At 39.3% G+C, this 27,943-nt stretch overlaps 1 protein-coding gene across 9 annotated transcripts in view; it reads left to right on the forward strand.

Moving 5' to 3' along the window:
• The window catches only part of GAS2L3 (growth arrest specific 2 like 3), a 37,567-nt gene extending 25,288 nt beyond the window's left edge, over positions 1–12,279 (forward strand). For 8 of the 9 annotated variants that reach the window (XM_086400885.1, XM_086400880.1, XM_086400881.1 and 5 more), the window contains 5 exons: positions 1,950–2,091; positions 3,236–3,299; positions 3,952–4,090; positions 6,600–6,707; positions 8,355–12,279. In XM_086400885.1, coding sequence (XP_086257011.1) covers positions 1,950–2,091; positions 3,236–3,299; positions 3,952–4,090; positions 6,600–6,707; positions 8,355–9,671 — 1,770 coding nt within the window. In that variant the 3' untranslated portion in view covers positions 9,672–12,279. Of the gene's footprint in view, positions 1–1,949; positions 2,092–3,235; positions 3,300–3,951; positions 4,091–6,599; positions 6,787–8,354 lie in introns of those variants that run through there. The other variant, XM_086400888.1, reaches the window with a different exon arrangement.
• The last annotated feature ends 15,664 nt before the right edge of the window (positions 12,280–27,943 follow it).

The following is a 27,943-nucleotide window of genomic DNA, read 5'->3' on the forward strand; positions in this document are numbered from 1 at the left end:
ATTTGGAAAACTCAGCAGTGGCCACAGGACAGAAAAGGTCAGTTTTCATTCCAATCCCAAAGAGAGGAAATGCCAAAGAATGCTCAAACTACCACACAGTTGCACTCATTTCATACACTAGCAAAGTAATGCTCAAAATTGTCCAAGCCAGACTTCAACAGTATGTGAACCATGAACTTCCAGATGTTCAAGCTGGATTTAGAAAAGGCAGAGGAACCAGAGATCAAATTGCCAACATCCGCTGGATCATGGAAAGAGCAAGAGGGTTCCAGAAAAACATCTACTTTTGGTTTATTGACTATGCCAAAGCCTTTGACTGTGTGAATCACAAAAAACTGTGGAAAATTCTGAAAGAGATGGAATACCAGACCACCTGACCTGCCTCCTGAGAAATCTGTATGCAAGCCAGGAAGCAACAGTTAGAACTAGACGTGGAACAATGGACTGGTTCCAAATAGGGAAAGGAGTACATCTAGGCTGTTTATTCGGAGAAGGCCATGGCACCCCACTCCAGTACTTTTGCCTGGAAAATCTCATGGGCAGAGGAGCCTGGTAGGCTGCAGTCCATGGGGTCGCTAAGAGTCAGACACGACTGAACGACTTCACTTTCACTTTTCACTTTCATGCATTGGAGAAGGAAATGGCAACCCAGTCCAGTGTTCTTGCCTGGAGAATCCCAGGGACGGTGGAGCCTGATGGGCTGCCATCTCGGGTCGCATAGAGTCGGACACAACTGAAGCGACTTAGCAGCAGCAGCAGGCTGTTTATTGTCACCCTGCTTATTTAACTTATATGCAGAGTACATCATGAGAAATGCTGGACTGGATGAAGCACAAGCTGGAATCAAGATTGCTGGGAGAAATATCAATAACCTCAGATATGCAGATGACACCACGCTTATGGCAGAAAGTGAAGAACAACTAAAGAGCCTTTTGATAAAAGTGGAAGAGGAGAGTGAAAAATTTGGCTTAAAACTCAACATTCCGAAAAGTAAGATCATGGCATCCAGTCCCATCACTTCATGGCAAATAGATGGGGAAACAGTGAAAACAGTGGAAGACTATTTTGGGGGGCTCCAAAATCATTGTAGATGGTGACTGCAGTCATAAAATTAAAAAGCAGAGACATTACTTTACCAACAAAGGTCCATCTAGTCAAAGCTATGGTTTTTCCAGTAGTCATGTATGGATGTGGGAGTTGGACTATAAAGAAAGCTGAGTGCCAAAGCATTGATACTTTTGAACTGTGGCGTTGGAGAAGGCTCTTGAGAGTCCCTTGGACTGCCAGGAGATCCAACCACTCCATCCAAAAGGAAATCAGTCCTGAATATTCATTGGAAGGACTGATGCTGAAGCTGAAACTCCAATACTTTGGCCACCTGATGTGAAGAACTGACTCATTGGAAAAGATCCTGATGCTGGGAAAGATTGAAGGCATGGGGGAGAAGTGGACGACAGAGGATCAGATGGTTGGATGGCATCACCAACTCAATGGAGATGAGTTTGAGTCAACTCTGAGAGTTGCTGATGGACAGGGTGCCTGGCATGCTACAGTCCATGGGGTCACAACGAGTCAGACATGACTGAGTGACTGAACTGAACTGCTAATTTTGACCAGATTGTTTTCCTAGAAATGACTTTGTAGAATATATTGGGTTGGCCAAAAAGTTCATTTGAGTTTTTCTGTACCATCTTACGGAAAACCCCAAACAAACCTTTTGGCCAACTCAATACTTATTAAATAAAGTAAAATGGCAATACTTATTAAATGAAGCAAAATAAAGCAAAAATAATTTTTGAAGATGCATTTCTACCTAGTGCTATATAATCTTTAGCTATCTTCAAGGGACTAAACATTTATTAATGCCCATTTTAATATCCATATTAAAATGGATATCTAATGAAAATATTCTTGATACCTGTTTGAAATTATTCTTTTGTCTTTTCCAGAATTTTCCAATGAGAAAAGTGCCCTGTAAGAAAGATGCTGCATCTGGTTCATTCTTTGCTAGAGACAATACTGCTAACTTCCTTCACTGGTGCAGGCACATTGGGGTTGATGAGACTTACCTCTTTGAATCTGAAGGTTTAGGTAAATGTTGTAGTCATATTTAATGTTTAATAGGATATTTTTGAGGTTTCCCTGGTGGCTCAGACGGTAAAGTGTCTGCCTTCAATATGGGAGACCTGGGTTCGATCCCTGGGTGGGGAAGATCCTCTGGAGAAAGAAATAGCCAACCCACTCCAGTACTCTTGCCTGGAAAATTCCATGGACAGAGGAGCCTTGTAGGCTATAGTCTATGGGGTCACAAAGAGTCAGACCGACTGAGTGACTTCACTTCTTCTTCAAATGATCTTGATGATCTTCTCTGGTTCCTTTAGTCTGGCCTCAGGTGACCATATCCAGTGATACTGACATCTTCTGTTTGTTGGGTTTTAACAAACATATTTTAACAACAAGGGTATTTTTGGAGAAGGAAATGGCAACCCACTCCAGTGTTCTTGCCTGGAGAATCCCAGGGACAGCGGAGCCTGGTGGGCTGCCATCTATGGGGTCGCACAGAGTCGGACACGACTGAAATGACTTAGCAGCAGCAGCAGCAGGATATTTTTGTATGCCTCACTTCTAGTTTTTCTTTCCAAATAAGAACTCAAATGCCACATCTCATTTTCCTAGAAAAAATTTATGTTCTAAATAGATGTGAAACAATCGGAGAATCAGATTCCAAATCAAATACATGATTAAACTTTTCATTTATAGTTATAAATCCTATATATCTAGAATGGCCTAGACAGACTTTACTTCCTAAATGAGTTGGCTGTGGGAAAGTTCTGGACTAATGCTTATTAACTAATTAATGTTTTAATCAAGAATTACTCAACAAAGTCTAAATTACTGGTAATCTCTCTTTGACCATATAATTACAGAAATAACAGAAGGTCAAATGATGCACACTCATGGTGTTTAGATTTACCTCATAAACAGAAGCTGCCAACTTGGTTATCTAAATGGATTAATGTTTTTGACAATTCATTTTAAAAAGTCATGCTCTACTGGAGAATTATTGATTTTTTTCTCATTTCGTTTAAGTCAACGGAAGCGTCTCTGCAGTGACCAAACTGAAAGCTATCTAAGATTTTTACTTGACTGTCTGTATATTCCCTCAAAGTATTTGTGTATGTATAATTGCCTGTTTAATTTGCCCCTTAAAATATGTGGTCTTATTTTTTCACAGTTTTGCACAAAGATCCAAGACAGGTGTATCTTTGTCTTCTTGAAATTGGTCGAATTGTCTCAAGGTATGTATTCCACAATATTTCAGGCTTGTGCAAAGTCATAAAGATGTTTTAGGCTACTTTATTTTATCTAGGATACTATTTTCTCTAAGTGAAAATAATTTTTAATTGGAATAAAGTAACTTATTTTTTTTTCTTTCTTTTTGTTCCTTAAGTAACTGTTCACATGAGCTGTGTCAACATTTGCTTGTTCATATAGCTTGCCTTTATTTAATATTAAACTATAAGAGTGGGCACTTAGATTTTTTTAGGTTAAGAGTAGAATAAGAGCATGCAACCTTTAAGCAGTTCAAAGTGAGGCAAGTCCTTTGAATACAAAGAGGGTTTGATAAGAAGGCCAAGGTTTGGTATTCTCCATACCTAGTTCAATTCTATCTTCACTCATGAGCTGATTTTTAAAGGTACCTTTAGGATCCCAGATTGAATATTGGGAGCATTCAGTAACCCAAATACATATGCTGTGGTGTAAAGGTGATAATCTGAATTTTTGGCAGTCTAAGAGACATTAAAAAGCATTTCCAGATGTTCCGATGAAACTATTGGTGGAAGAGTCATACAGACTTTATTTAAAATTAAAAGAAACCTGTTGTGATATACATGTAAGTACTTGCCTCAGACTTCACTTGATTGATGAGATCTCATAATTGATTTTCAGATATGGGGTTGAGCCACCAGTATTAGTAAAACTTGAGAAAGAAATTGAACTAGAAGAGACTTTACTTAATACTTCTGGGCCTGAAGATTCCATCAGCATTCCAAAATCGTGTTGTCAGCATGAAGAGCTGCACGAAGCTGTAAGTAACTGTCACACTTTCTTTCAACTGTGATGCGTCAGTCTCATAATTTGCCAGAAGTGTTCCTCTTTCATTTTTAGTGTAATTGAAAAGGGGAAAAAAACATAGCACAAATGTAAGTGTTTATTGCACTGTTACTTGTAAGGGTGAAAAATTGGAAGCAATATAAATACTCTCAAATTGGACATTGGTTAGGTAAATTAGGATTCATTATCTTTACAGAATAATCATTTTATGTGATCATTATGAAGACCATATAGCAATAAGAAAAATGTTTATTTTGTATAAAGTATGTATCAGAACAAGGAGAATGAAAATAATGGATGTTAAGGTAGAGACTTCACAGATGATTTTAATTTATTTAGCTATTTAATGTTAAAATGTTAGTTATGCAATAGATTAAAACCAGAGGAGAACATTTTTTTTAGTCACAGTATTTACTATTTCACTTAAATTCACCACCTTATTTATATTGTGGGTTAGTGCTAATTTGTACTGCTGAATATAAGTGGAGTTTGGTATTTTGAACAAAGAAAATAAGTGACCTTTAGTCTTGTTATGAAAACTAAAAGAAAACACATTTCTTGAAACCTGTATGTGCTGTATGAATATATTCAATGTCCACCTATACATACGTGATCTGCCAAGATCTTAGGATCATGTCTAAAATAGGGAGCAATTATTATCTGATTCATTTTTTTGAGTGCTGTGAAGAAGTATAGAACTGCAGTTCTGTGTACCTAAGAAACTTTAATGGATAGAAAATAATGACTGAAATAATTACCTCCTTTCAAATTACTTTTTTATCTGATTTATAAATGGTTTAAATAATTATAAATCCTTTCCCCAAGTTCAGATTATTTTTAGCTATCCTTTGATGTGGTATATATGTGTGTGTATGAATGTGTGTACATATACATGCACACATATACCCAGGCTGTCAACAAGATAAACTTGATTGAATGGCATATGAAAATCAGTTCTGTTTATAATCATGCTATTTTGTTAAATGAATGATGTTGAGAGATAAATCCAGACACTTCTGATTGGGCCCCAGATGAATCCATAAGTGTCATCTTGGGTAGATAATTAAGACAGTCATAAATTTCTGTTAGTGCTCAGCTACACTGAGTATATCTGAAGAGACTTTCTTTAATATCATGTCTGTATTCAGTTAACTGAATTTGTTTAGATATACTCTGTATGACAAGTAGTTGAGAAAAATAAACATGGTCTTGATTTTTCAAAAGTGTCATTTTAGGAGAACAAAATATTTTCCATAGTGGCTGATATGTGACTTTTTTTCAAGTCATACATATCTCAGGAAATATTTTCATTGAGTCAATTCATTTTAATTTCCATGTTTTGAATATAGAATTCCTAAATTTTTATTTCAGTTTTTACCATTTGTAAGATATTTACTGTAGCTAAAAATTCTGTAAACCCCTTGAGAAGTAGAGGTAGTTCAACTCATCTCCATAGCAGACTATTTGAAACAAAGCAAGTATTTTTAGAAAAATGTCTCTTGAGTTGAAATTTTTAGAATTTACCCTGTCTTAGGTGAATAGACATAAATACGTATATGTGTATTTTAACAGTAACTTTGGAACATATCTGAATATTCCCCCATAGTATTACTGTAGCATAGCATTAGGGGGCAAGTGAAAATTCTAGGTTAAACTTTATCTGACATGTATGTGTGTGTGTATGTGTGTGTGTGTGTATATATATATATATATATATATATATATATATATACACATAAGCATACTTTTTAATTCTTTATTCTGTTGGCTTTCTTGGCTTTAAATTTTGTTGTTGTGGTTTAGTCACTCAGTTGTGTTTGGCTCTTTGCGACTCCATGGACTGTAGCCCACCAATCTCCTCTGTCCATGAGATTTCCCAGGCAGGAATCCTGAAGTGGGTTGCCAATTCCTTCTCCCTGACTTGACATATGTTAATTCAGGTCTTAAAACAATTCAAGCTTAGTCATGAACTCATACATTTCTTACGATCTAATGAATGTGTTTTGAATTGACTTCACTGTGTGCACATTCACAAACCTTTTCTGGTGATCAGTGAGTACACAATGAGTCTGGCTACACTTGGGCAGAGAGCGAGAGAGAGACTCAATACTTCATCACTGCTAACTTTTATTAGATTAGTGAATGTCTCAGATGGTAAAGAATCTGCCTGCAATGCAGGAGACCCAGGTTTGATCCCTGGGCTGGGAAAATCCCCTGGTGAAGGAAATGGCAACCCACTCTAGTATGCATGCCTGGAGAATTCCACAGACAGAGGAGCCTGGAAGGCCACAGTCCATGGGGTAGCAAAGAGTCAGACATGACTGAGCTACTAACACACTCAGAAGATTAGAGATAATAGTTGAACTGTCTTTAAATTTTTATCTTTGAGTTTGATTTTTCCCAGCTATCAAATAACCTTACATTTTAATGTTAAAGTAGTTTTGGCATAAGTCTTAAATCTTTTTATTTATTTTTAATCTTAGGTTAAGCACATTGCTGAAGACCCTCCTTGTAGTTGTTCTCATCGGTTTTCTATTGAATACTTATCTGAAGGACGATATCGACTAGGAGATAAAATACTTTTTATAAGAGTAAGTCCACCATTTACATCCTATCACACTCAGATCTTTTTTAAAAATTAATTCTCATTAAAGTATAGTTGATTTACAATGTTGTGTTAGTTTCTGCTGTACAGCAAAGTGCATCAGTTATACGCATACATATATCCACTCTTTTTTTAAGATTCTGTTCCCATATAGGACATTAGAGAGCATTGAGTAGAGTCCCTGTGCTATGTAGTAGGTTCTTATTAATCTATTTTTATATATAGTAGCCTATATATATGTCAGTTCCAATATCCCAATTTATACCCCCACCCCTCCCCACGTTCAGATCTTGTTTTGAGCAACTAACCATAGGGATAGCTAAGACTATTTAGACTTTGGATATAATTGGGGGAAAAAATATCTTTGAATACCTCAGATAACTTATTTCATTTTCAGACTTCCTAAGAAGGAATAGTTTTCTATCATAAGAAGAAAGAAACAAAATCAGAACATCTAATAAGATTAAATGTCAGTAAGAAGAAAAATAAATAGAAATATTGTAGTTGATAATAACATAAGACTTTGAGTTTTAAGTATGAAGCCTTTTTTTTGCTGACACAGTATCAGCATCTATACTGATAGCTAATATACATGCTCATTTTCTTCCTTTATCCCTTCTGCAATCTGTTATTGATTAATTGTCCCTGTTGCTGATAAGGAGATTCAAGTTTTACCTGTTTAGCATTCTGTCCACTTCTGATATAAGAGCTGTTTTATTCCCAAGTTAGGGATGTAATATAAAAGTATGTAAAAAAATCCAATTTCATTACCCACATTTTCTTTGATTTCATATATTATCATTAGATCCCCATACCCCACTCAGCTCACCCAGAAATAGGTCTTTTAATTAACTTTCTTTTCTTAAGCAGTATGATGCAGTGACAGTGTACAGAGCGTGGGATTTGGAGTTAAAATTTGCAGAGAAGTCTCATACAATTGTGCTGATTTGCCTGTTGAATGAATAGGGGCCTGAGGTCCAGCTTAGGCTGCGCTGGCAGACCCAAGATGTACCATTTCTGCATGAAGGCACCATTTGGGGTTGGCAGCCTGGTGAATGTGAGGCCAGGCCAAGTTGGTGATTTGGGACAGTTTCCTTAATCTCTCAGAGCCATTAGTTCCTCATCTGCAGAGAAGAACTAGAAATAGTTTATATCAAAGTTTTGGAAAGATTACATTGATATAATTCCTATGAATCTAATTTATTAAATTCTAAAGTATAAGATTTGGTTATTTTTATTGTTGTTTTGCAGTTTATCAGTATTTTTTCTCTATTATGAGGCTTTTTTTTCCTCTTCTCCCTCTTCTTTACTATCTCTACTCCTTTCTTCCTTCAATAGTGAATTCTCTACTGAGCAGTGTTCTCCTTGTAGTTTTGCACTTAGTAATTTGGATTTTTAGGATGTAAGCTGTGTGTAAATATCTTCTTACAAACTGGAAGACTCTTGTTAGTGTCATGATTCAGTATGAATTAAATTTTAATAATACAAGAAAGAGACTGTCAATTTATAGTGAAGCTGTTGGCAAATGCACTGCATTTCATAGTCACAGACACCACAGACTGTGACTGCTAATAAATTATGGCTGCCCCCTACAGTTTTACAGCTTTGTTTTGTGCTTTCTTTTGGGGGAAAGATGCTTCACGGAAAACATGTCATGGTCCGTGTCGGTGGAGGCTGGGATACTCTTCAAGGATTTTTGCTTAAATATGACCCCTGTCGAATATTACAATTTGCTACGCTAGAACAGAAAATTCTAGCATTTCAAAAAGGAGTTTCCATTGAAAGTGTGCCTGATTCGCCTGCCAGAACACCTCAGCCTCCTGAAATGAATCCTTTGTCAGCAGTTAGCATGTTTCAGAAACAAAACTCGAAACTTGGCACACCGGTTGGTATTCCAAGGGGCAAAGAGAAGCAGGTACATCTGCCAGCCGCGTTGCCGTCAGCGTCTTCCCTGAAAGGAGGGAATCTGGCCCCTAGGTCAGTCCGTTCTAAATTGGCAAATTCTCCAGCAGCGTCTTCTCATCTCAAACTCATGTCTTCAAAGGGCATAACAAAGAAACCACAGGCTCCTTCTAACAGTGCATCATCTTCACATGCTTCTTTAAATCCAGTGGGTAAAAGCACTTTTTCACCAGCTTTCTCAAGAGCAGCACCTTGTGTATCTGAGTCGTTGAGAAAATGTATCTCATCACCCAGTACTCCTAAGACCAAGCGTGTTCCGGCCCAGAAGTCAAGAGATGTGCCTGAGTCTACACTTCTGCCAAATAAGTGTTCTGGAAAAACTGAACCAAAGCATTTGAAACACAATCATGTACCTTCCAGGGATCATGCAGTCTCTCCCTCAGCTACACATTTAAATTCATCATCAGAGTGTCCAAAGCTACCTAAGGCACATCTGCATGTGAGGCCTAACCCTTCTTCCTTCCAGTCCCCTGCAAAAGTGACAACAACCAGTTCCAAAACTGTCATCAGGAGTCTGGAAACACGGGCTCAGCCCCATGGTAGAGCTCCGCAAGCCCAGAAACCTAAGTCGGCCCTGAATTTAAACCAGCCACTTCCTATATCCTCAGTTGCTCCTACAAAAGCTGCACAGAAATTGAAAGATAAGAATATGGTTTCAGTTGCCAAAAAGCAGCCTCAAAATAAAAGCACGTCCCAGAAGACAGGAACAAGCGCCTCCAGGTCCCCGGGCCGTACCCCACTCTCCATCGTGAGTCTTCCCCAGTCTTCTGCCAAAACACAACCTGAACCAAAGTCAGTACAGACTGCCACCAAGAGCCAGTGCTCAGCTGCTGGGCCTCCCAAAAGTGGCAAAGCCCCAGCTTCAACCAGGAAACCACCCTCATCTGGCAAGGAGACGGTTAGTGCAGATGAAAAACCTTCTGCTAAAAAGAAGGAAGATGATGACCATTATTTCGTTATGACGGGAAGTAAGAAACCTAGAAAATAAATATAATGTGTCATTCTAAGAAAACAAGAGAAGAGAAAGAGAGTGAATGTGTTAACTTCACATCCTAAAAGGTTTCTCCTGTTTGTGTTTATCCAAATAGGTTCAGACATTAAGTACAATAAGAGGGGGTAGAGGCTGGGCCCAGGAGAAGTCTCATCAGAACTCACATACCTGAATTCACCACCAGGAGGTTCTTACTAGTTATAGACATTTATACCATTTTCCATCTGTGACATTTTTGTTAAGGTCTCCCTACTAAGGGAAACATAAAGTCAAATAACACTACTAGGACTGTACCCATGGTTGCTGTATTTTGAGTATGTGTTAAAATATGGCGGTTATTACCTGCTGATAGCAATAGAGGTGCTTTATTATGTTATTGTGTTATAATTTAAAAGGAACGGTTTGGCACTTGTCTTGGCACCTGGTTTAGGTTCCTGATCAGGATTGTTGGAAGGAACAATACCGAGTACTGATGGCTGGTGCACGTTTGCTTGCTGTTACACTGGATGTGGGAGAATTGTTACTACTTAAAAATTTTTTAAGCTTTGCAAATCAGAAAGAACTGATTTTTAAACTGACTTATATTAACATCAGTGATATTTTGTTACCAGTATTTTTGGTAAAAAAAACAAATTAAGATATAAAAATTGAAATTTGGAAAAAAAGTTCATGTATTATTTATAAGAACTTATATTTTTGATGGACATTGTGCAATGTGAAAGGAGAAACTTAGTAGTTCTAGCATATTAGAAATATTTTTTAATAATGCTATTTTCTATGAGTGCAGATGACAGTTTTTACATTAAAATAATGTTAACATCAAAATTATATTTTTACAATCTCAAAATTAAGGTGATAGTGAAAAAGTGGTGCTGCATAAAAATTCTATCATGTGATTTTTATTTTTCTTTATAGTAATACCCATTTTAATTAGTTTTCCAGTTACCTTTTCTTCAATCAAGTCATGCTGCCTTCAGTTTTCCAATGTCAAATGGATAGTCAATATCTACCGTTTTCTGTTCTGTAGGCAGATTCTCGAAAGAACTTAGCCACATAATGTAATGACTACATAGACTCCATCAATCTAATGTATTTGTAAATAATATGTTTTTAAAGAGATTGTGCCTATTTAAAAAAATTATTAATGTACTTTCAGAAGTTTTAGGGATGTGTTTAATAACTACAGTATTATCAGTTATTCCATATTGAGGTTTATGTTTCCCTATTTTAAACTAAAATGTGTTTCTAAAGAAAAATAATGGTTCACACAAATATACAATCATAGAATAGCCATCTTTAGCTGACTACTAATGTTTATAGATTATAAAGCATGAAACTTTTGTATAAAACTAAGTGATCTTTTGTCTGAGGAATAAAGACAAAAGTTATATGCAAGCTAGTTTTTGAAATAATTGATGCTTCTCATAAAAGAGATGGTCACCACAATAGTTAGTTTCACTGTTGGTCTGGGCATTGAGGGAGATAATATTTACATCTTTGGAAAGTGAAGTCAGGATTCAAGAAGTACTAGAAGCTTTACATTTCTAGTGATAAGAAATATTTACTGTATCTTTCAAAAAGGAAGAATTTTACCTTCAGGAAGGTGTTTATTTCTTTGTAAGAGCAAACAGTGCTTCTATATCAGTAACATCAGGAATAAAATTGACATGTGGCACAAATCCCAAGAAATAGTTTTTATTTTTTTCAATTGGAAATTAATTCATAAATAGTCCTATTTTCATCAGACCACTGATAGTAGGAATTTCTAATTCCTATAATTCTGTTTTAATTTCACACTTTGATGCAGTGAGAATATTCTTGAAATACTCATTTTATCCAGTATTCAGGGTCAGAAAATTTCTCCATTTATATCTGCATTGGATGAATTTTTATTTATAGCTTACTCTTCCAAAATAAAGCTGTTTTTTTTTTAAAGTAAGCAATGGCTGAAAGATAATTCCTTCAAATATATTTTGATATACTCTTAAAAGACCTAGTGTTTCTAACTGTTTTCACAGTGTTAAAAGTACATTGTTGAAGTTGGGAAGAAATTTTCATTTCTTAATAATAGTGCATGATTTCCTTTTTGTTTAATAAAGTGAATATTAAGCTTAAAGTACTGAAGTACCTGGAAGAAGAAATAATGTATACTTCCAAGAAAGAATGGAATGTTTTTCCATTGCTTTAATTTGTTATTATGAATAACATATCAAATTAACCTTTAGGGGAAAATGAAATGCTGACTATTTTTGCATTGTTTGAGCCTTACAGTAGGTGCTTAAAACTTAAATCTTCAAAATGTTTTGATAAATTAGATGATCTCTAACTTTCTTCTTCATACTAAATTTACAATGCTTAAAGGATAAGGGAAATTTTTTGAGAAAAAGATTGCCATAACCTCTGTGATGTATAGCTGATATAAAAATCTATTAACTTTTTAAAAAGCCATCAGTAACAATTGTCAAGATACAGTCTTGTATCCAGGTTTGCATACTGACTCCAATTGAATCCAAATTTATGTATATTTTCTTGGACTGGTGATGTTTGTATCAGATTTTAACTTAAATATATTTTCTCAAGTATTAAAATTTAACATATATACCAAGTCCTCAATTTACTTTTTTGTGTGTTCTGAGTATATTCTGATCACTTGGTTCATGTGAGAAATTGCATATATGATGCAACTAAGACCCAATGCAGCCAAATGAATAAATAAATATTAAAAAAAAATAGTGTTGGTGTTGATTTATCTTAAAAGAAGTGTGTATGGTGATGAAGTGATTTAAGAGTTTACAATGATAAAACATTAATATATAATATTCTTAATTGTCTGCATTCTGCCAGGCACGATATTTATTGCATGGTGTTGGCATGTAGTGTGTTATCTTTTACAATTAACCTCTTGTGGCTAGTCTTTTATGGTTTCATATAATACACTATATATATAATATCTAATTTGACCAGCTTTCTTAAATTACTTTTATTAAATTATTTCACAAATTATAATGAATGTAGTAGAATGGATTAATGTTGGGTGTGATTGTTGAGGACCTCTAGTGGTCAAATGTGGCATTATTGAAACACTTTTATCAACTTAAATCACTGTTTTCTACAACTTCTCTCGAGTTACTGGAGATAGAGGAATAGGACAGTCATCACATTCAAGAACCTTGGGTTTATACACCACTGTGAAACTCATGAAGCACTTTCAATTACATTAACATCCAGTCTTCTGAACAGTTCCATAAGGTAGTATTATCTTCTTTAGAATATAAACACCATAAAGACAGGAATTGCATCTGTTTTGTTTACCAGTGTTTTCCAAAGCCTAAGCCAATGCTTGGCACATAGTAGACATTCAGTAAATATTTGTTAATGAAAAAATGAATGAACTCTTTTTTTATAGATGAGGAAACTAAGGCTCAAGATAATTGACAGTAGTAAATATAAAAATATCCTAGTAGGATTGCTTAATTGAATTTTAATTAAAGGATAATTTTACTTTTACCTATTTATAATTTTACACAAACTTGATTTGTTCTTTGTGTTAATTTGATAAAATAGGAATTTAGTGGCATCTTTTAAAAAAATCTGTTGGAATATCACATCCTCTGTTTTCTTTCTTTCTTTAATTGGTTTTGATTTACTCTTTTTTATTTGTATCATTTCTTTTTAGATTCTGCATATAAGGGATGTCACAGTATATTTCTTTCTCTGTCTGACTTTACTCAGTGTGACTGTCTCTTAAGGAATTACCCTTTATTTTAAATATTCTAAACTTGAATAAATTTATAGAGATTAGTATATTCTTACATTTTTAATATTTATAAAGCACTTGTATTCAAAGTATGTTCTAGGAATGATGAATGTTTGTACTCAGTTCTCAGGACAATGTCGTGAAGTCAAGGTGCTCTGTAAATATTTGCTGGATAAATGAATGAAAAAAATAAAGTAGCACAAAATACTTATATTGGCAATTAAAATAAATTCCCTGCTGCTGCTGCCGCCAAGTCGCTTCAGTCATGTCCGACTCTGTGTGACCCCATAGACGGCAGCCCACCAGGCTCCGCCATCCCTGGGATTCTCCAGGCAAGAACACTGGAGTGGGTTGCCATTGCAGTGGAAATAGATTTTGGTGAAAGGTACTACTTGCAGGTGGCCGAGAATCTCCAGGTTTAAAAACATTAAAAAAAAAAAAGATTGCCATTTGAGTGAACAGAAAAAATAAATTTTCTTCTTCTTCCAGGAGGAATAAATAAATTTAAATTTCTCTCACACAGCCCTGACAAGGTAATACAAAGTTGGGTCATGTAATTTCAGTAATTACTTCAGTAATTCACTGCACCATGCTAGGTGCTCAGGAACCCAATAATCAGCTGTGGAAGAAGATGCCAGACTGTGGTGTATGTGTACTGGAAGAGGAGTGGAACGTGACGTTTCTTGTTTCATTCCCAAGCCCTGAGGTAACATGAAACAAGTGCCTTTAAACAACGATTTGTGATAGTTGCCATTTATGTTAAGCATCAGTGAAAATAATTTTTGAAGTTCAAGAAGTCTCAGGTGTCCTTAAAGATTGGGGGGGAAAAAATCACCACTGAGAATGACAGCCCTTGAAATCAATGAAGCCCAAAGGGGAAGTGAAGAGGCCAGGATGGTCTTCAGAGGCTACTCTAGCAGGAACTGAGAGTTCTGACTTCACCCACTGCTTCCCCCACCCCACCAGCCCTTCACCTCCTCACCATTACCCTCCACATCACTGCTTAAACGTCACTTACTCAGAAGCTTCCAGACCCTCCGAGCTTGGTTGGATGCTTCTGTGTGCCTTCTTCACACCTTACACTTGTCCTGTCACTGCATTGCCATCTAGCAGTACTTCCCCACGGACTTACCTCAGTTCCTCATCAATTCCTCACTTGTTGACAGTTGCAGGTCCTGCATTTAATGTCTGCATTTAATGCCTAAACGTTTGTGGAGGGAAGGAAGTAGTCTTTTACTGATGGAAATAAGCATCCGTATGTATAAAGTGACCCTCTAATTTAATATTGGCCCACCTACTGTTAAAATGATTTTTTTTTCCCCCTGGGGAAATGTCATGGCAGAGTTTGGAAAAAGCTCCATAGATGACTCATCTCCACTGAGTCGGTGATGGCATCCAGCCCTCTCATCCTCTGTTGTCCCCTTCTCCTCCTGCCTTCACTCTTTGCCAGCATCAGGATCTTTTCAAATGAGTCAACTCTTGGCATCAGGTGGCCAAAGTATTGGAGTTTCAGTTTCAACATCATCCCTTCCAATGAACACTCGGGACTGATTTCCTTTAGGATGGACTGGTTGGATCTCTGGGCAGTCCAAGGGACTCTCAAGAGTCTTCTCCAACACCACAGTTCAAAAACATCAATTCTTTGACTCTCAGCTTTCTTTACAGTCCAACTCTCACATCCATACATGACCACTGGAAAAACCATAGCCTTGCTGAGACGGACCTTTGTTGGCAAAGTAATGTCTTTGCTTTTTAATATGCTGTCTAGGTTGGTCATAACTGTCCTTCCAAGGAGTAAGCGTTTTTTAAATTTCATGGCTGTTGTCACCATCTGCAGTGATTTTGGAGCCCAGAAAAAGAAAGTCAGCCACTGTTTCCCCATCTATTTGCCATGAAGTGATGGGACTAGATGCCATGATCTTAGTTTTCTGAATGTGGAGCTTTAAGCCAACTTTTTCACTCTCACTTTCATCAAGAGGCTTTGTAGTAGTTCTTCACTTTCTGCCATAAGGGTGGTGTCATCTGCATATCTGAGGTTATTGATATTTCTCCCAGCAATCTTGATTTCAGCTTGTGCTTCCTCCAGCCCAGTGTTTCTCATGATGTACTCTGCATATAAGTTACATTAGTTCCAGAGAATGCTGCATTTTTATAGAAGAAAAATGTTAGAAACTTCTCAACTGTCTATACAGGGTTTTGTTTTAAAACATTTATTTTCGGGGTTGTGAGAATTTACTCAGAGCATCATATATAGACTGAGGTTGGCAAGAGTCCTGCTACTACCTAATTCTGTCCTCACGCTGAACAGATGAGGAAACTCAGGCCCCAGGGAGTTTGTTAGTAGAGCCCATTAGTTACCAAATTCATGCCACCTGGGAGCAACAGCGAATGCAAGGCAGTGGTCCCAGGGGGCTGTGTGAGTCCCCCTGATTGCTGGTCCCTTCAATGTATCGTAAATGCCCTGAGCCCAGCCCAGCAGACTCCTTGTATTACCTGTATGGATGATTGGTTCCAGAGCAATCTACTGGACCACAAGGCAGTAAAACTGCATTAATTTGCTCATTTAGCAAACAGTTCTGAGTGCCTCCATGACAGTCACCAAGCTCAGTGCTAGAGATCCCATGGTAAGACCAGTTCCTGCTCCCCAGGATGTGACAGTCTTTGTTCAGGTGATTAACAATAACAAAGTATGATCTTTTTGACTGTAGCCCACTCAGTTCTTTCTGGGGTAAGATAATTTGGTGAGAATAGACTGCCTTTTCTCATATTGCTTCAGATCAGGAGCCCATAGAAAAAAACAAAACAAAAAAACCCTGTTATTTGCATCTGAACCTCAAGAACAAAAGTCATTCATCACCAATTGTTACTCAGAAAGTGGAGCAGAGAGGATCATATCTTAAGGCATTGGAAACAGAAATTTGAGCTTTCTCTGCATAAGCCATTACTTGGAAATTAAGAAGCACACATCTCTTAATGCTCAAAGATGCTCTTCTAACTCCATAGGATGTTTCCTGTGACAGTGGGAATTGATTCCAACCTTGACCTTAACAAGTCGCCCTGCCACGGACAGAGGCAGGATCTCAAACCAGCTGCCTATAGTAAGGCTGGTCTCTCTCCAGCCACCTCGGTTAGGTCGGAGGAACACAGCTTTGAGCAGATGCTCTCAGTGATTTGACATCTCAGTACCGCCTCCCGCTGCCCCAGCAGATAACAGGAAACTTGTCCTGTAAAGTGGATGGCTATGACTCACAGAACAGCACCCTCTGGGCCTCTGCAGCATCTTGGCTGTCCTGCAGCCCAAAGGGACCCATAGGTGTCCCAAGTAGACCTGCTGTGTTAGGTCAGCAAGAAACAGATTGTCTGCAAGAAACAGATTCACTTTGGTCTTCTTTAGTACTGGGCTTTATGGATACACAGAATCTAGAGGACAATAGGAATCTGGCGGCAACCCAGAAGTATCTGTGCAGTGAGCCTCACAGAAATTGGAACTGGAGTCGCCCAGAAGCACAAGGAGCTCTAGAGTCAGGTAACCTCATCTCCCTTCTGCAGCCTGAGTTTCCCCTCTTCATTCTGGTGCTCTGCAAGGAACATACTCTAGCCAGCCTCCAGGTTTCATCATCTCTTTGGGTGTTTTCTTGCATCTTCTCCAAAATTATCCAGCCAACCAACCAACCAACCAAACTGCCTGACACCATTTACCAGTTCAGAGTCCCAGTGAGAATCTGATTGGCTTAGTTAATTACCGTTGTTTCTGTGCAGATTTTTTGCTCCAGGCCACTGCACAAGTCAACCAATGAACTTACTGCCCTCCATATACCCATCCCCTTGCCAACCTGGTGAACAGATAGGTCACGTGATCTAGAGACTGGCTACCTTGATGTAAGGACAGCTTGGTTCACTTGTCTTAGAGCCAGTTTTTCTTAAAAGGCTGGGCATGACTGATTTGTCCAGTCCTCTTGGTAAACAACCACAGAGTTAGGTTGGATTTGGTCTAGAGGTCCCAAGGGAGGTCTCTCTGCATCAGGGAGCCTTTAATTTCTAGCATTGACCTTTTCTTTCAAGATCATTGAGTCCAATATGATGGTAGATGTAGTCCTCCCAAATCTAAATCCATACTTGATGGCTAGAAATGTACAGATATGTGTATGTTACTGAGGATGAGTGTAAGTAATGTTCAAGTCAGCAAGTTTTATTTTACCCCTGATTTGAACAGTGGGCCAATTTGGGAAAACTGATGTGTGTCCAGCCCACTGTGGGGTCTTCCAAAGCCCTTTTCTGAGAGGGAGAGAGAATGTTCTAGACCCTTGCTTCCCAATTTCCCAAGTTGGAGAGAAGACACTCCAACTCTTACACTACAGCATCAAAACAAGCAATTGATTTAATCAGTTTGTTTAAAAAAAAAAAAAAAAGGCAAACCAGTGCTTGGGAATCAAGTTAAAACAACCAAGACTGGTTGACTTTTTCTTTTGGTGGTTTTGGTGTTTTATAGACCTGTCTGAGATGCCCAGAATGCATTTGATCAGCCTGAATCATTTCTGTGCCCAAATGACTTTCAGTGACTCCTTGAAAGTGTTCAAGGGCTTTTACCTGCACCGAGTCTTTGATTGTTTTCCATAAGAAATTCTTGTTAGATGAAATGGCACAGCTGTATAAGATAAATTAAGATTGATTTTTATTTAATAACACTAGTTTTGAAGCTAGTAGAGATGCCAAATATATTCACTGCTGTCTATTTGCCTCCTTGGAGATCAGGACTTTGCTGTTCCTTACAATCCTTCGTTGTTGTTTAAGTGATTACAGGAGGAAAAAAAAGAAGCTATTAGTAGATTTCACCACCATATTTAGAGCTTTATCCTAAAACCTGAAGAGGTTCGGAAATCACACGTATATAGAACTCACTTTGTGCCAGATACTGTTTTAAATGCTTTCCATGTAGTAACTTATTTAATGTTTACAACTCTGTAAGATAGATTCTATGACTATCCTTACTTTATAGATGAGAAAACTGAGGTACTGAGATATTTCTTCCATTCCTCTGTGCTGAGGCCTGACGCTTCATCATCTCAGACAAATACTTGGTTTTCAACTCTTTAGCTTTCTCCAGGAGTGGTTCACTGGGCAGAGAAGCATGGGCTGGTCACAGACTGTCACAGGTGTCTCTCAATTAGGGGTCTTGGCCACGTGTTCATGTGTCAGACCTGTGGTGTGCTGGTGTGCACAGGAGTCACACAGCCCTTGGCCTCCCTCACAGCCAAGGCTGGCCAAGTGCGCCCTCTCTTACATCCAGTTTCTCTCGTTTCCCCAGCATTTCCCTGCTAATCCTACAGACAGGCTCCAGTCTGACCACACTTTCTTCTTTTTCCCCCTCATCCCCAAGTGGCCACCACGTGTTGGTCAGGATGGGCTAGGCTTTGCTGTGGAAAAGCACTCTTCATGGCTTGTAGCAACAAAAGGTTACTTCTCGGTCATGCTGGATGTCCATCAGGGCCATCGAGGGCTCTGCTCATCTTAGATGCTTGGGGACCCAGGCTGAGGGAAGCTCCATCCTTACGACACTTCAGCACTTACCGTGTCAGGGGAAAGGGGTGTGGGAGTGGCTGGCCCCTGCTCTTTGAAACTCCTCCTCTGATCTTCCTGATGCGACTGATTTTTCTCACGGTTCTCTGATCCTTCACACTTGTGTTCTGACTTGTGCTCCCGTGCTGCCCTTTCCATGTAGCTGCTCCCTAAGGACCATTCCTTGGCCCTTTTCTAGCAAAAAATATTTCCTTCCTTCCATTTCTGTGTAAATGACTTCAGATCTTTATTTTTCAGCCCAGTTTCCCTGAGTCCTACTTCCACCATCAGTAGTCATCAGCCTTCTCCCATTACTACCTCAAAATCTCTTACCTCAAAAGAAAATTTCCATCTTTACCAAATCTACTCTTCCTCCAACTCCCATGTTTCTGTTGACATGCCTTCCTCTTCTCATATTGAAACTTTCAAACAATTTTAGAATGTGCCTCACATCCATCCCCTTACCTGTGCTGCTGCCCAAGTTCACAGCCTTCTCACCTCTCCTGGCAGACAATAGCCTCCCAATAACTCTTTGATCACACTTTCGGCCTCTCTGCCTGGCTCAAGGCTGCACATTGCACAGCTCTAGGAGCACCATTCATGATGTGTTCCAGGTCAATGACACCCCCTGGAGTTGTGCAGAGGCCCTGCAGGCCTGCACTGAGCCTATAGTCATCTGCCTATAGCTCCACTTGAATCCTGACACACAATTGCTCAAAAACCTTCCTAGGCTTCCGTTCCAATCTGAGTAAAGGCCAAATATCCTGGCTGTGCCCCACCACAGGTCCTGATGGGAGTCACCCTCTCTTTTGTCTTCTACATCAAATGGCATTATAGTGATTTAAGAATAGTGTTTCCTTTACCTGCTCTATGAGTGAGAAAGTAAATTAACTGAGAGATTAAATTAATAAGGACTATTTGTTGCTAAAATAGTGGAAAACGTCAAGCCAAAATGGCTTAGGTTTTTTTTTTTTTTTAAGTTTCCTGGCAGTATCTATTTTATTTGTGTATTTTTTGTTAGATCACAAACATTATAATACATTGCAAATGAGCCAAATGATATAATATTACAAAGGGGGAAAAGGAATGCTATCAAATATACTGCTTAGGTTTTATAAGAGAGCATATTGGCTCACATAAATGAGAACTGCAGAGGGCATGTCTTACTGCTTTAGGAATAACAGGGTATGGGGCTGAGCAAAGATCCTCAGGACTCCTGGCCTCTCTTTCCACCCCAGGAAGCTAAAACCGCAGCAGGCCTGTCTGGCGGGAGCTAAAGCCAAGGAGGAGAGGCAGCTGCCACCAGAGATGCTGCCTGAGAGGAGGAGGAATGTTCTGACTCCCCCTCCCACTGTCTTCTGGTGGCCCACCACTGCTGCCTTCCGTTGGCTCACCCCAGAGTCTGGGGAACGCAGCCAGAAGGAGACAGGGAAGAGGCAGGTCTGAGAGCAAACAGGTGAACCACCAGCACAAGCACCTCATTCAGAGTCACACAGCAGCAAGTGGTGGAGCCTGTCTTATGCCACAGCTGAAGCTCTGAATCCTGCCGCCCATGCTGCAGCCAGCAAAAAAGAGCGTTCCAGCTGGAGGCGTCTGTTGTGAGTGAAAGTAGCAAATTCTGGAGCATGTGTGGAAATAGCAGAGGGTCCCCCTGGGCTGCAGTGTAAGGTGCTTGCAGAGGAACAGCAGAAAAAGGGTCCAACTACATAGAGTCTGAAGGCCTGGCTCAGGAATTTGGTCTTTGTTCAGGAAGCACAAGGAAAATTACCAAAGGAAAAGTAAGAGATAAGGTAATTAATTTATAGCTATAAAGATGTCAGAGAGAGGAAGGAAATGGTTGGACTTTCTTCAAACAAAATCAAAATACAAAGTGAAATAATTCTCAAGAATGAAAGTTACAAACATAATAGAGAGTTGCTTTTTTTTCTACTAATTTTTGTATAGTTGCCATCTTTGATACTGATAACAGAAATTAGGAAATCAAAAGCAACAAAAGCAAAAATAAACAAGTGAGACAACATCAAACTGAAAACTGCATAGGAAAGGAAGCCATTGAAATGAAAAGGCAGTCTATTGAATAGGAGGAAATATTTGCAAATCATGTATTTGATAAAGGGTCATCAGTCAAAATATACAAAGAACTCATACAACTCGGCAGCGAAAAACCAAACAATCCAACATGCAGATAGCCAGCAGACACGTGAGAAGATGCTCAACATCACTAATCATCAGCAAAATGCAAATCAAGATCATGAGATATCACCCCATACCTGTTAGAATGGCTTTTATAAAAAAGATAAGAAATAAGTGTTGGCCAGGAGGAAGTGGAGAAAAGGGAACCCTGTACATGGTTTGTGGGAATGTAAACTGGTGTAGCCACTATGGAGAACAGTTTGGAAGTTGCTCAAAAAATTGAAAATAGAGTTACCATAGGATCCAACAATTCTGTTTATGGGTATATAACTGAAGAAAATGAAAGCACTGATTTGAAACTGTATATGCACCCCAATTCTCATGGCAGCATTATCTATAGTAGCCAATATATGGAAGCAACCCAAGTGCCCATCAATGGATGAATGTATAAAGAAAGTGCCATATGTGTGTGTGTGTGTGTGTGTGTATATATCTAATATGTATAACTGGAATTATTAAGCCATAAAATGGATGGAAATCTTGCCATTTGCAACAACATGGATGGACCTTGAGGACATCATGATAAGTGAAAAAAGGCAGGCAAGTGCCATCTGATTTCATATATGGGATCTAAAAAAAGAAAAAAAATGTCTTCACTCTTTGCAGTACTTAACAAAGTATTTAGTACCTAACAGATGCTCAATAAATGTTTGTGGAAAATATGAATTTTAAAAAGTGTAATGGTAGATCAATGAAATGGAACAGAGAATTTAGAAATAGATCCACACAAATACACTCCATAAATTTTTGACAAAAGTGCTAAAGAAATTCAATGGAGGAGACACGGATAACTTTTTAACAAGTGGATTAATAAACTGTGGTGTTTTCTTAAAACCACATAGCACAACAGAAATAACTACTGCTACACACAACAACATAATGAATCTTACAATGATTGTCAAAAGCAGCCCTATATGAGAGCATAACAACAAAAAAATAGGAATGAACATTCATTCATTCATTCATTCAGGTGAGGACCTACCATGAGCTGGGCTCTGAGTCAGGGCTTTAGAGCAGGCTAACGTGAATCATTTGTTGGGCTCTTCTAACATTTCCATTCCCTTTTGAAGTTGCAGGAGAACACCCCACGTAACGACCTGTGATCTGAAAGATCTGTGGTTTCCAGAAAGTACACTAAATGAGTGTTCACTCTGTACTCATTTTGCGGTTTTACATCTCAAGGTTATATGCTCAAGCTGGCTTTATTTGAAGTTAAATGGCTTGACCTCGCTTGCAAATGATATTGATGGAATGTACACAAAAGAGATATTTCCACTAAGAAGGAAAATGTCTCTGGGTGAGGGCTGTAAACGAGGAGATTTTGCATCTTTTGTGGGGAGAGACTGAGTTAGTGATTAAGCCCCTTGATACGTTGATTTCTTTAATCACAAACTGAAGATACTTGTTATTTAATAAGTATATCATCTTCAACGACACAGATGCCCCAACTAAAGGTCTGACTGTGAGCCATACAATGTTAGGCACATCACACAGGGGACACTAAATATTATATAAACTGGGTTCCTACAGGTGGTTAGCTTTACACATTTTAATCAACAGGCAGCGAGTCAAAAAAATATGAATCCCTAGGTGGTTAGAAAATTTAGTTCAACCTCAACACCCCTGCCATGACCTTACACTTAAAACCCATTCGTTCACTCATTCAACATTTATTAAGTACTTTCTAGCTTCCATGATTTCAGCAAGATTTATTAATTGCCCATATGGGCGCAGCTTTGAGTAATGGTGAATCAAATAGATACGACTTGATCCTAAGGGAAGTACTGTTTACACCCATGGTTTAATACAGACTGTGCTGTCAAAAAGCTCTCTCTTTAGCAGGAAGACAAATTGGTGGGCAGACCTGCAGACAGGATGTGATGCGAGTATGAAGGTGTTCGTTGGGAATGAGTGGTAAGCTCTCCAAGTGTCCAGAGAAGGTTTCTCTAAGAGCTAACGCAGTGGCTGGATCTTGAGAGAAGCACAGAAGTTCCCAGACTTTCAGGGAAACACGTTTTGAGCAGAAGAAGTGGCAGGATGCTGAGGTATGGAAATGTGAAACATCATTCACAGTTTGGAATTCAGGGCTCTGAAGGTATGGGAACAGGCGGGCAAAGCCAAGCCACAGGAAGGCTGTGAACCATGTTTCGGAATTCGGGTTTCATTGTGAGGCGCATGGAGGCGGTTGATGGATGAGAAACAGAGAAGTGATAAGATCAGGTTTGCCTTTTAGGAAAACCATCCACCAACATTGTGACTCCTGGAGCCACTACAGAGAAAAGATTGATGCAACTCGGCCACTCACTGGAAACTTGGATGCAGGCATGTGGGTGTGTGTGATGGAAGGAGGAAGGGGGGAGTCTAGGGGAATCCCAGGCTTCTGGGTTTTTGCAGCAGCCTCTGTACAACCCCCAGGCTCCAGACTTTTCATGCTAAAAAAGTTTTGCAGACAACCCGATCTCTCTTCCTTGAATAGATCTTTTGTCATGTTGCTTCCTTGTTAACAAAACTTTTAGTGTGTTTTACTCTGAAAATAGGAATTTCTGAGCTTCCTTCCAAGGTCCTTTGTTGGGCCTACTCTCTGGTTCCAACGTTAAACCCTTCTCCCTGAACACTCCTTTTTCACTGCTACACACGCATCCCTTTCGCGTCCATCTCAGTGCCCTCCCATCTTCCGTCTGAATACCTGAGGAGCACCATCCTCAGGTATTGGGCTAGCCTGGCCTAATCTCCCTCACACGGCCTTCTCGGAGCGCTTCATGCCTCACTGATCTGCTGTGTCTTCATCTCCTGTAGTCTGGGGCGAGGACATAAGACAAGAATGTGAGCCTCACTAGGGCAGGGATTTTGTCTATTTCACTGCTATATCTGCACCCTTGGAAGAGTGCCTGAAACATGACAGGAACCTGATAATGAATGAATGAATGAATGAATGACTATTTGGTGCTCCATAAATATTTAAGAAAAAAAAAACATTTTCAAGAAATAGAACACTTGATGGATTTGATCATTTATTAAGTCAAGAAGCATGTACTGAGTGATTGCTCTGTGACAAGTATCATGATGGTTTCTGTGTATTTAAAAAGTCATTACACTTGGAGTCCACAATGAGAACAAAATCATTATCAGAATCAAAATCTGATGAATATTTACATTTTAACAGTACAAACAGATAGGGAACAGTACAAACAGACTTTTATTTAAAAAAGAAACCAGAATTTCATATCCCTTCAGATCAGATCAGTTGCTCAGTCATGTCCGACTCTTTGCGACCCCATGAATCGCAGCACGCCAGGCCTCCCTGTATATCACCAACTCCCGGAGTTCACTCAGACTCACGTCCATCAAGTCAGTGATGCCATCCAGCCATCTCATCCTCTGGCATCCCCTTCTCTTCCTGCCCCCAATCCCTCCCAGCATCAGAGTCTTTTCCAATGAGTCAACTCTTCGCATGAGGTGGCCAAAGTACTGGAGTTTCAGCCTCAGCATCAGTCCTTCCAAAGAAATCCCAGGGCTGATCTCCTTCAGAATGGACTGGTGGGATCTCCTTGCAGTCCAAGGGACTCTCAAGAGTCTTCTCCAACACCACAGTTCCAAAGCATCAATTCTTCAGCACTCAGCCTTCTTCACAGTCCAACTCTCACATCCATACATGACCACAGGAAAAACCATAGCCTTGACTAGACGGACCTTTGTTGGCAAAGTAATGTCTCTGCTTTTGAATATGCTATCTAGGTTGGTCATAACTTTCCTTCCAAGGAGTAAGTGTCTTTTAATTTCATGGCTGCAGTCACCATCTGCAGTGATTTTGGAGCCTAGAAAAATAAAGTCTGACACTGTTTCCACTGTTTCCCCATCTACTTCCCATGAAGTGATGGGACCGGATGCATGATCTTCATTTTCTGAATGTTGAGCTTTAAGCCAACTTTTTCACTCTCCACTTTCACTTTCATCAAGAGGCTTTTGAGTTCCTCTTCACTTTCTGCCATAAGGGTGGTGTCATCTGCATATCTGAGGTTATTGATATTTCTCCCGGCAATCTTGATTCCAGCTTGTGTTTCTTCCAGTCCAGAAACTTCCAGTCCAGTTTCTCATGATGTACTCTGCATATAAGTTAAATAAACTAGATTTCAGCATTTTCAAAGTCTAATAATACCAAGCTTTGGTAAAGGTGAAAGACTATTTCACTTTTTTCGAAGGAGCAAAAGCCATCCTTAAACACAGCTTAATTGAGGGGGAAATTAGTCCAGTCATGTTGGAGGGCACTTTTCCCGTTGTCTAGTAAAAGTGAAGATGGGTGTGCAAGATAGTCCAGTAAATCTACTCCTACACAGAAAACTCTCAGACCTGTGCCTGGGGACAGAAACCACAGTGGTAATGGCAGGACAGTTTGAAACGAACAGTTGGAAACAACCAAAATGCCTCATCAGCAGCAGAATGAGTAAATTAATTGTGGTTGTATTCCAGCGGTGGAATCTTCTGGAGCTGTGACGTGAGTGAACTTGATATTAATTATTATAATATTTATTATATTAATATATTATATTAATTATATTAATATAATTACTTATATGACTCAATCTCACAAATGTTATATTGAGTGAAAAAAAAGCAAGATGTAGAATAATAATGCATAAGGATCCTCTTTGCATGAAGTTTAAACATAGACTATAATATAATATATTATTTGTGAATCGATATAAATGTAGTAAAAGTATAAAATATACCTGGCAGGGTGACCAACCATGTCTGTTTGCCTAGAACTGTTTTACCACTGAAAGTTCTATATCCTGGAAACCCTCCATTTCCAGGCACAGCAAAACAATTGGTTGTCTTACCTGAAGAAGAGAAACCTCAGGCTCAGAGTGAGGGTTATAGGCACGTTCCTGGCAGTCCAGTGGCTAAGACTGCACTCCCAATGCAGGGGGCCCGGGTGTGATGCCCGGTCCGGGAGATAGATCTCTCATACCACAACAAAAAACCCAACTAAGACCTGGAACAGCCAAATAAATACATAAATATTAAAAAAGAAATTGGGGGTTACTTCAGGAAGGTAAGGAAATGAAATTGGGTAAAGGTGCACTGGGTATAATTTAGCTGAATTTGAAATGTTCTGTTTTGTAAACTGGAGTATGAGTATGTATGTGGTTATTCGTTATTTTATTCTCCATTCGTATATCTGAAATATTTCATAATTAAGAAGCAAAACAAGAAAGCTCCTATAATGAATGCCGTGGCGTGTCAGCCAGCGCATCTCCAGCTTTCGGGACTGAAGCACTCGTCCCTGCAGCGACCTGGAGTGCTGGCAGGTCCATCACCTTCCGCTCACCTGAGTCTTGAACTTCCTTGATCCTTAATTGCCTTTGTTTGAATGGATCCACTTCATTTCTGGGGGCAGCCTGCAATCAGTGATTGCTTGGTACATGGATGTAAAGGCTCATTTCCTCGTTCCTCAGTTCAGGACCCTTATAAAGGGCCATCCAGGCTCCAGAGCTCCCTGTAGGGTCAGCTGAGGTATCTGTTGTGATAGCATCTCAGGCCACCTTCTTGTGCCCAGTCTTCCCTCCTTCCCTTCCCTCCCTTCCCTTCCCTTCCCTTCCTTCCAGGTGTTCACCTGAGGATGCTCCCTGGTAGAGGGATGCAAGCACATCTCCATGTCAGTCTTTCTCCAGGGGAACTTGATCTGTGACCCTGTCCTTCCACGAAAAAGAGAGAGAGACAGAGAGACTGAGATCATAAATTATAAAAATAGTTCCCCTGCCTCTATATTTTTCTTTAGGCCCTGCCCACCCCTCCTTGTATCCCAGTTGATTTTTTAATCTCAAGTCTATATACGACACAAAATTCTAGGTCTGGATGTGAAAAAGAAACACTCATTATATTTTAATGAACAATAACAAAATGATAACTTTTTTTTCTCCCACAGAGGGGTTTTGTGGGTCAGAGAATACTCTCGCTCCTGATTTTGTTTTTCCCGCCAAAAGAGTCATTCAGAGGAATCAGGTGATTCTATCTGAGCCAAGTTGTGTGATTCCGGAAAAACAGAAAGAGAATCTAAAACAGTACCTAACAAACCACTGAGTTGTGTGATGCAGATAATAAATACTTGTGGAACAGAGAGAAAGGGAAGGTCAGTGAGATGCAGCAAGGGGATCAGGCTTGGAACACGACACAGAATAAAAATAAATGAGAAGAAGGAGCATCTCAAAGCAGTCATTTCTCCACAAGCCTAACAGATCTTGGAGAAAGCTGAGTCATTTGATCTTGGACCATAATCTAAAAACTGCCAAGACCACTCTCAGTATGATCCCCTCCCTGTCCTGATCCCCATAACCTGCACCCTTGACCTTGCACCACGATAACTTGCAATCTCCAAGACTGCAGGGCTCCTTCCCCTAGAAAGACACACACACACATACTCCCCGCCAACATTCCTACTGTGGTCCTAAGTGTTAGTTGCTCAGTCGTGTCCGACTCTTTGTGACCCCATGGACTGTAGCCCGCCAGGCTCCTCTGTCCATGGAATTCTTTAGGCAAGAATAATGGTAGCCATTTCCTTCTCCAGGGAATCTTCTCAACCCAGGGATAGAACCCAGGTCTCCTGCATCGCAGGCAGATTCTTTACCAGCTGAGCCACCAGGGAAGCCCCTCTTAATGTCTCCTGTCTCCCTCGCCGAGTTCATTGATGGGAGCTACTCTGTTTAGCACCGCTTTTAACATTCTACTACAGCAAAGCACTCTTGAAATTGGCTAGATTTAAATC

The sequence above is a fragment of the Bos grunniens genome, chromosome 5 (genome assembly GCF_055505025.1).
Source record: "Bos grunniens cultivar Pamir isolate PY7600 chromosome 5, Bosgru_T2T1.0, whole genome shotgun sequence".
Taxonomy (NCBI): Eukaryota; Metazoa; Chordata; class Mammalia; order Artiodactyla; family Bovidae; genus Bos; species Bos grunniens.